The 9,243-nt window shown below is 43.4% G+C and overlaps 2 protein-coding genes across 2 annotated transcripts; both read left to right on the forward strand.

The window, feature by feature from the left end:
* The first annotated feature begins 764 nt into the window (after positions 1-764).
* Positions 765-5,368, forward strand: wee2 (WEE2 oocyte meiosis inhibiting kinase). Its single transcript, XM_071515476.1, has 11 exons — positions 765-1,028; positions 1,391-1,611; positions 2,307-2,364; positions 2,730-2,899; positions 3,094-3,215; positions 3,340-3,486; positions 3,574-3,678; positions 3,775-3,860; positions 3,952-4,122; positions 4,290-4,438; positions 4,886-5,368. Exons 1-11 carry the CDS (start codon positions 765-767, stop codon positions 5,049-5,051), a joined length of 1,659 nt encoding a protein of 552 aa, XP_071371577.1. The 3' UTR covers positions 5,052-5,368.
* Positions 5,369-6,121: 753 nt separating this feature from the next.
* Positions 6,122-9,227, forward strand: bida (BH3 interacting domain death agonist). Its single transcript, XM_071515482.1, has 4 exons — positions 6,122-6,298; positions 6,620-6,884; positions 7,702-7,832; positions 8,453-9,227. The coding sequence occupies exons 2-4, from the start codon at positions 6,641-6,643 to the stop codon at positions 8,654-8,656; spliced, it is 579 nt and encodes a 192-aa protein (XP_071371583.1). The 5' UTR covers positions 6,122-6,298; positions 6,620-6,640; the 3' UTR covers positions 8,657-9,227.
* Positions 9,228-9,243: the final 16 nt, after the last annotated feature.

The following is a 9,243-nucleotide window of genomic DNA, read 5'->3' on the forward strand; positions in this document are numbered from 1 at the left end:
TTGGTCGTGAGTACATGATTTGAACTTACACTAAAATGAGGCTACTCCTACGTTAAAATTAGACTAAATTCAATGTTATGTTATGTGTGGCTTTGCTATGGAGCGCCTTTAGAAATTATATCTATGAACACAAAATGACAGGACTGGAGTGCTGCATTTCACATGCCACCACATGATATGTTTAGCAGAGGGTCCCTAACAATATATATAATATAATATATATAATATAATATAGTGTGTTTTAGGTACTCTATAGTGAGTTCATAATGAACTTGTACATGTAGAGAGAAAGCGAGAGAGGTAACTTAGCTCATACTACATCTCTTTTTATCTCCTATGGTATCATCATAATATCCCTAAAGGGAATTGGTGTATTTGAATAATATCATTCTAAAATAAAAAATAAAAAATAGTGTAGGATCACAATACTGCCTACAAAACCAAAGAGCAGTAACTACAGTAATGAAACTGAGAAAAAAGACTTCAGAATGACTTGATGACTGGTGACTGTTAGTACAGAAGTGGACTGTGTATTGTTATTGAGCAATAAGGGACAGAATTTTTGTTGACATGAAATCTAAACTCTGGTCATGACCTTTGACCTTTTTTAAAATGCATAAAAAGTAGGTACCGCTGTGTGCCCATGTAGGGCAGTATAGCTCTTCTTTATTAGGGACAGTCAGGTGTGGGATTAAATGTTTGTTTTTGTACCTGGTCATATTGCACTAACAGTTTTTATCCCTGAGCCCAGTCAGGCCCCAGGCATGGCGATGCTGTTTGATGAGATCACCCAGCAGCTGGACTTCTCTAGCTGCGGAGAAGAGGGCTGCAGCAGCGACAACAGCTCCGACGACTGCGCCTCTGGGATCTCCGCCGTCCGAAGCCCCAGCTCCGCCTGTAGGACGCCCCGGGTGCAACGCCACCGCAGCAGAAGCATCACCTTATCCCCCTCCTTGCACCCCACCAACCCCATCCCCTATGCCGCCTGGAGGAAACTGAGGCTCTGCGACTCCCCCAGCACGCCCAAGGTGGAGTATGGATCAAACCCTATACATCCACCGTTCAGCAGTTTGATTAAGGTCATTACCAGGGTCGGGGCCATTCATGAATTCAAATGAGAATGCATGGTGAATTCCTATTGGAATGTCACCCAGCTGTAAGGAGGCAGAATTGGAATTGAATTGAATTGGAATGACAGGAAACAGAATTGAATTCCATTAAAGTCCATGAAATTCCACTTCTAAGAGAGTTTGTCTTGACTTGCTAAATATTATAAATCAGACCTTATGAATCAAATAACAGACAGTTAAACAAATCAAATACATACACTGATAGGTCAAACCATTTCTACTTTAATGGCATGAATTGCATGCCTCTTCCTCCCCTGCAGAGTCTGCTGTCTAAGTCGACCCAGCCTTGCTCCAGCACTAAGGTCAGTCGCAGTCAGAGGACGCTCCGCTTCGCCTCGGCCGCCACTAACCTCACCCAGTTTCGCAGCCAGGCGCCTTCTGTCAATGTGAACCCCTTCACCCCCGACACCGTGCGCAGGAGCAGTGAGCGCCATGAGAGGAAGAACTGTAGGAGTGATGATGATGATGATTATGGGCACAGGTAAGGTTAAACCTCTTTGTGTAGTAGAGTAGTTCTCAGGTAGGAATTGTAAACCCCAGTGTTTCCTCAACATTATTCAGCAACAGTGGTTGCTGAATAATGTATATTGTATATTTTATAACATTTCATATGACATAGGGAAATTACAGTACTATTAGTCCGCTTGTATCGTGATACACTACCAGTCAAAAGTTTGGACACACAAATTTTTCTTGATTTTCACTATTTTCCACATTTTAGAATAATAGTAAAGACATCAAAACTATGAAATATCACAAATGGAATTATGCAGTGACAAAAAAAAGTGTTAAACAAATCAAAACTATCTTATATTTTAGATTCTTTGAAGTAGCCAACCTTTGCCTTGATGCAAAGGCTTTGGAAAGAAATTCACACATAGGCATCAACTTCACTATTTATATTTGTCTAAGAAACAAATTTCAAGCATTTAAGCATAAGCCTTTAGATCAAAATGGCTTTAAGATCATGAAAAACATAGTAGATTGAGTCAGGTGTGTCCAAACCTTTGGCTGGAAGTGTAGGACTAGGGTTGAAATTGTTTTTATTACATGAAATGTTTGGAGTGCTGGACAGTTTTCTGTTTTTAGTTTTTTTTTTTTATGCATAGTCTTGACCTGTGTGAGTACAAACAGGTTGTGCTGCCTGTGAGATTCACGGTCCGTTTCTCCTCTCAGATTGAAACACAGCCTGACGTCATCGGAGGAGGATGATGAAGCATTTCTCCCACCAAAGGTACAGCTATTTTTATCCATGCTTTCTGGTGAGTAATTCCCCTCTCAGATGCTTAGATCTGATTTCATCATCAGGCTTTGTCATGTTCGACTGCCTCCACACTTCCTGCCTTGTCCAAAATTACCGTGTTGCCACTCAGTCACGCTTCCGGGTTTTCTCCAAGGAATCTCCAGAGAAAAGAGCTGTCACATGCCTCTCACAAAGCACTCGACGCCTGTGGAAGCGCTACCATATTTGGTGCCGCGTCACACAGAAATCCACTGCTTCTGCAATAGAAACTCAAAAGACTGAATTGTGTGACGTCTGCTCCTTCTTTAGAAATTCTTTGATTTCACCACAAGGCCCTCCGTCTGTTTATTTGGCAGAGGCGGGCTGTCCAGGCCTTCATGCTGTCGCGCTACGAGAGCGAGTTCCTGGAGCTGGAGCGCATCGGCACGGGGGAGTTCGGGGCGGTCTTCAAGTGCGTGAAGAGGCTGGACGGCTGCTTGTACGCCATCAAGCGCTCTCGCCGGCCCCTTGCAGGCTCTGCCAACGAGTGAGTCGACGCGCATTGGCTCTCCCTGCCAAGTTATAGACGGTGCCCCTCTAACTTGGAACAGATCGATCCCAGTTTTTGATTTAAGTAATGACGAGTATTCATGATGTGACGCTCAAAACAGGCACTCACTGGAGAATGATGCAGGGCCTGAGGAGAAGATTTAACAGTGAATATGCTTTGTGCCCTCTCAGGCAGCTGGCTCTGAAGGAAGTGTATGCGCATGCTGTTCTCGGGCATCATCCACACGTTGTGCGCTATTATTCAGCATGGGCAGAGGACGATCACATGATCATTCAGAATGAGTACTGCGATGGTAAGCTGCAGGGCAGTGAGGGAAGATTTAAATTAGCTGAGATTATAAATGTCTCTTGGTGAGCTAGACTGAATGGTGTAGTTTGGATATTGGATATCAACGTGTGTGTGTGTGTGTGACCCAGGTGGGAGTCTGTATGATGCCATTGTGAAGAAGGAGGTGCAGGGTGAGCTGTTTTCAGAGGCTGAGTTGAAAGACCTGCTCCTGCAAGTCTCTATGGGTCTAAAATTCATCCACAGCTCAGGCCTCGTACATCTGGACATCAAACCCAGTAAGTCTCTTCATCCTTTTTTTTTTTTTTTTTTGATACTTAACATGCCAATCACGCTAGTATTTGCTTTGTTTCAACTCTCCCTAGGCAATATATTCATCTGCCAGCGGCCCAGCACAAGTGCAGCGGCTGAGGGGGAGAGCGAGGAGGAGGAAGGTGGCGGCTCTTCAGCGGGAGTCCTTTACAAAATCGGTAAATCGTGTTCCATGTGGTGTAAAGTTTCATTAGCTGGTTGATCTGTCTCTGGCATGCTGCTGATGCTTGGTGTTTTTTGTTTTTTTTCCGCAGGGGATCTGGGTCATGTGACGTCTATCAACAGTCCTCAAGTGGAGGAAGGGGACAGCCGCTTCCTGGCCAGTGAAGTCCTGCATGAGGTAGAGTGCCACTTGAAAGTCCTTGTGAAGTGTTATATCACCGGTAGGGTTGAAGTAAACAAAAACAAACACCATCTCTCTGTTTCCCCAGGATTACAGCAATCTCCCCAAGGCGGACATCTTTGCTCTGGGCCTCACTGTGCTGCTGGCGGCCGGCGCTCCTCCTCTGCCTCAGAACGGGGACGAGTGGCACAGCCTTAGAGAGGGTCAGCTGCCCAACCTGCTGCAGGAGCTCTCACCTCCCTTCAGAGGCCTCCTTCAGGTACTCCTATTTCAGGACCGGTGTCTCTGCTGTCATATGAATGAATGTTTCATCGTAGAATAATTTAAGAGATTTGATTTTATGCCGCCAGCAGTATGACTAACCAGTTGAAATGCATTCTTGTCCCTGGTGTAGCCTGTTGAAAATGCTCTCTGTCTTTGTGTCAGTTGTTGCTGGATCCGGAGCCGACCAAACGGCCCTCTGCCAGGGAGCTGTGCAAACACACGGCCCTGCGGGAGGAGAGGACCGGCAGGCTGGCTGCTCAGCTACGCAGAGAGCTCAACGTGGAGAAGTTCAGGACAGCCATGCTTGAGAAGTGACTATCAAATTTTGTGACATGATTAGACTAAGTAACTGGCCTTTTATATAGGTGGTGGAATGTTGTAATTATGAGAGAAAGATGTTTTTGTATTTTTTTTTTTTTTTTTTTTTATTGAATGAGCTCACATGGCATCAATATGGCCCATGGTTTGTGAGATGGCTTCATTCCTGTGGCAGTATGAAGCCATTCATTGATATTGCATCCATTGTACAAAAACCAAAAAGGCAAATATGAGATGCTAAAACACAATCTGGAGCTCTACCCCTAGATTGAATGGCATAGATTTGACCAACAGGTGGTGCAGTTCTACATTTAATTTAAAACAAATGACATGATGGCTATTCTGCAACCTGCTTTTCTGCAACCTGGCATATTAATTCTCATATGTAAATGCTAATGAAACAAATTTAACTCTTATTCCATCCATTTCCTTTTCCACAGGGAGCTGAAGGAGGCTCGTCTGGCAGCTGTGTCCCCCCAGCAGAGCCTTCCCCCTGGGCTGCAGCCGCCTACTAACGCAGGCTCTCTCCCCAGAACGGGAAGGAGGCTTGTGGGTAGGAGCACAGCCCGATCCATGAGCTTTGGCTGCCCAGGATATGGAGTCTGATGTGTCTCTGTCAGACCTGTATGCCAACCCCCTTTGCTCTCACCTGATGTGACGGCTCCCCCCTGTGACTAGGTTTTGGCGGACATTTTCCAGCCCTCATGATAGGCATACAATTTAATTTAGAGGGGCAAGTAACACCAACCCAAACTTCTGTATGGTGGCCATATGAAGAGGCACTATAACCAGATTCCCCTTTGAGTGGATTGATGCAACTGAAAGACTGGAGAGACCTGGACGGACCTGCTCTTTGTTTTTGTTTTTTTAAAGATTTTAAAGACTGATCTGATTCAAACGCTTTTGCCGGGTGATTATTATAACTGGTAACTGCTGCAGACAACTGTATGTAACATCATATGAACAATGACTTGTTTGATTTTTTTAAGACTGTGTAAATAAACATTTTAAGGATTTTATCAGATGGATTTCCTGTTCCTAACTTGATTTTAGCTATGCCAGTCTGGTTCACACTTAGCTCAAAGGCACACTAATCCATCCAAACCAGCACATACACAAAAAAGAAGTACAGTTGGAGAAAACCACAGTGAGGGACTTTCCAGGGAACAGTTCTTCAGGTTATCTGTAGCTGCAGAACAACTGCATGACTGATTACAGAAAATGCAGTCTGGACATGCTGTGGGAAAGTATTAGTCATCATGAATAGCAGATTTGTTGTTTTAGGTAACTTGATACACAAGTTTACTTTTTGTTAACCTTGTTTGTATATCCTATTGCCCCTTTTCATGTCATGTTGCCATTTAGTCCGTAGGCTATATCAGTACTTCTCCACTAACCCTTGTTTTAGGCCGTTCTTGTTTCCCATGTGATGTAAAACTGTCAGTCGCATGCATCAGCTTTTTGTCATCCATTTGGCAACGAAGTACGTTTGTTGAAACTACGTTAGTTGCATATGCTTTCCGCCCCCAAAACACCACATCTGAGAAACTCGGGTAGCACAAAAAAAGCCCCACTTTTCAGGCGTATTTAACATGGAAGTTGTAAGAAATTCTATGGAAAGCACATTTCCGACAGCTCTTGAAGGCAGCATCATTTGCTTACTTGAAAGACCAAGACCCACCCCCACTCCAGACTGAAGACACACACTCGACCAAAGCTCTTGTTATGTTGTGTCCAGATTGGACTTCCTCATTTACTGTCTGTGGCGTCCCAGTTGAAGAGGCAGTAATAGACATTTGCAATTGTCATTTGCTTGAAGCTGCAATCTAACGTTAAGAGCCAACGAGTCAAAAGTGAGTGAAAAGAGCGAACTTTTGTTAGCGTTAGCTGTTGTATTCAGCTTAGCGCTAACTGTTTGTGTGCTAACTATGCTGGAGAGCTAACTTATTGTTAGCAACAGCTAGCTAACTGTTATTAATAACAGTTAACAAATACGCTATTAGCTTATTTGTTTTGGTTCACATGTTGGGCAAGTGTTGGATGATTGATTCACCAAAGACCCTTTTTTAAAATATATATATATTTTTTGTGTGAATGAGTAACTACCTATTAGGGAGTTGTGTGGTGCCAAGCTAACGTTACTATTCGTCGTTCTTGCTTTAATTGAACTTCAGCAAAGGCGCCAGTGATCATCGATGGATTACTTCGGGAAAATGATTGGTGGGCCAAACGCTAATCTGGTCATCTTGAGCTTCCTCTATCAAACGGACTGTGGAATTCGAGAGTTCCAGAAGGAGCTTCACTCCCTGGGCGAAGAACTGAACATCACCCGGATAGACACCTGTGAAGATGGGCAGCTTGAATCTGATGGTCACTGTCCCAGCAACATCATAGGCTCTCTTGGAGATATTCTGCCTCAAGTGGAACTGGACTGGCCTGGTGAGTTACTGTCTTATTAACTGTAACAATTTAGGCTGGATTATCAATCGCACAAGCACGACAAACAGTGGCCATATAATAGATTAGTTGTTTCACTTTCCTTGCCAAAACTCACATTTGTAGATAACCCTAAATCAAAGTTTCAGTCCATTGCAATATATCCAAACAAATGAAGGTTTCACTTTCCTTGTAAACAATGGCAGTCTAATAAGCATAGCATAAAACCTACACTTTAAACACACTAGTGACTTTCCATGTCATTGTGGTGTCTCATAGGGAAAGTAAACTGTATCAGACAGTCCAGAGGTCTTGGTGTTTGCTTTCAGTTTAACAAATGCTTGCCTTGTGAAACCAGCAGATTCACGCAGAAGAATAGGATGTTCCACCAGGATAAACAAACTCAACAGTGACTCAAAGTGAAAGGAGGAAGTGACGATAAACAATTCGATGAACCGAAACCATAGTTGTTTTTTCTCACACGATAAAGAAAAATACCCACAGACAGACTGCATTCTTACTTGCATCCAACGTTTCTGCATTTCTCTCTAACGTTTTTCTTTTTTGAAACCTGCACACTCAAATGATATTTGTTACAGAGGTTGAATTGGTTGTCATATGAGTCATATCTAAATTCATGCTTGATTGAAATATTGTGTGATGATGCAACAGGCTCATTAGTGTATGTTCATCATGCGTGAGTACATTTCTCTCCTCTATTCTCCTTCCTGTTGAATCCAGAATCTGGATTAAACTTTGAAACCTAAAACTTTAGGATGACTAAAGCTTACTGATGTTCAGCCTGTCTGTTTCCCTCCAGTGAATCCTGGAGAAGCAGAGGCCATTAGGCAGGTCGCAGTGGAGCTGAAGGAGATTGCAGACCAGCTTGAACACAGCGTTGTGGCTCAAGCTACCCAGAACCTGTCCAGGAGCCTGTCAGACTCCCCCATGGTAAGTCTGCCCTGAGCTCACAAAGTTCGGTATTGTTGCTGCCATGATGGTCATTGTGTACTGTAGATATGGCATACAGTCATTCATTAGTTTCATCTGAATAATACTAACACTGAGTAGTTGTCTCAGCGAGGATTTGCAGTATCGTATTCTCATTTCTCATATGTACAGTTGATTTCACTGTTGCTATTGATGTCTTGGTTTATGATCTGAGTGATAGATGATTCATGCTCAACCACAGTCTTCGTTGGAAGAAAAACATCAGGGCTTTTTCTCAAACACAATCGGGTGCTAGTAGTTCTACAAGGTGTTTAAACTAGTTAATCACAGGTGTGCAATCACTGGAAAAATAGACCTAGGTACAGAGTGACGCTTCCTCCACGACTACTGAATAGACAGGTTTGAATAGAGGTGAATGTTAAGTATGAAGTGGTCAATCACCAAATGCATGGCTGAACACTGGTTTGAAAAACAAATGTGCCCAGTACACCGTGAAACCAACACATGAATACTGCCCATTTTAAACTAGTAAACATTTTTTTTCCTTCTCAGAAACACATGTTTTTCGGGTACAGATCCCCCTTAACCTGTCTGTCTGTTTCTGTTTTTTTGCTCCCCAGCAGTGGAAGGAGCTCCTGACCCGGGAGGTGGAGCGGGCTGTGAGACAGGGCCCGTATGTCGGGCTGGAGCACCTGCCTCAGGAGCGGATCATCGTGGCCCTCACACTCACCCTGGTGAAGGGGGTGTGCGAGCGGGCCCCGGGGCTGCTGAGACACCTCTTCACAGCAGCATTGCAGTACATCAACCCCGCCATGGCCAGGTGACTGTTTGAGCTACAGGCTGGGAGGAAACAAACTGAGAATCTGTGGTTTACAGAACCTGAAACCAGCATCTGCTCTTCATGACCAGTCAACTGTGAGAGGAGCTGCATCAACTTGCAATTGCCAGAAACACTCGCCAGCTGTCTTAAGGAGGCTGTTCAAGACAGAAGATGGGCACAAGGTATTAGATAGAGAATTTACCGTTATGCTTTGTGAATGGCAACTTGAACTTTGAATTTTTGACACTTGAAAATGATGTGCTTGGAATCTTTTGAATGATGACAGAAATGTTAAGTCTCAGTTTTTCTTTGCTTCAATTTACCTTTGCTTAAAAATGCATTCTTTCAGTTTATTTTTATACTTGAAATATTTTAGTTTATTGTTCCATTGTTTCGCTTTTGGCAGATGCATCGAAAATTGAATATTTTGTAATTGTTTCTTTGAGTTGTTCTGGGAAAAAAACAGTAATTTCAGTTTTTTGAGTTGCCTTGTTAAATTGTAATATGTCTGCAAACAATATTAAACATACCTCATTCATTCATTGTATTCTGTGGTGATGTTTGGCAGTACATTGTAATGTGCCCTCTGAA

This window comes from Centroberyx affinis, unplaced genomic scaffold (genome assembly GCF_046629955.1).
Source record: "Centroberyx affinis isolate AG114_WGS23_722 - 3 ecotype Tasmania unplaced genomic scaffold, CSIRO-AGI_Caff_v1 ptg000354l_1, whole genome shotgun sequence".
Classification (NCBI taxonomy): Eukaryota; Metazoa; Chordata; class Actinopteri; order Beryciformes; family Berycidae; genus Centroberyx; species Centroberyx affinis.

What these genes read in the sequence shown, in the direction of transcription:
- bida (XM_071515482.1), top strand. Translation starts at nt 6,641, where the DNA reads ATGGATTACTTCGGGAAAATGATTGGTGGGCCAAACGCTAATCTGGTC. An exon ending in AGTGGAACTGGACTGGCCTG is followed by an intron (nt 6,885 to 7,701) that starts GTGAGTTACTGT and finishes GTTTCCCTCCAG; the next exon opens with TGAATCCTGGAGAAGCAGAG. An exon ending in GCCTGTCAGACTCCCCCATG is followed by an intron (nt 7,833 to 8,452) that starts GTAAGTCTGCCC and finishes TTTGCTCCCCAG; the next exon opens with CAGTGGAAGGAGCTCCTGAC.
- wee2 (XM_071515476.1), top strand. Translation starts at nt 765, where the DNA reads ATGGCGATGCTGTTTGATGAGATCACCCAGCAGCTGGACTTCTCTAGC. An exon ending in ACATCTGGACATCAAACCCA is followed by an intron (nt 3,487 to 3,573) that starts GTAAGTCTCTTC and finishes AACTCTCCCTAG; the next exon opens with GCAATATATTCATCTGCCAG. An exon ending in GGGAGTCCTTTACAAAATCG is followed by an intron (nt 3,679 to 3,774) that starts GTAAATCGTGTT and finishes TTTTTTCCGCAG; the next exon opens with GGGATCTGGGTCATGTGACG.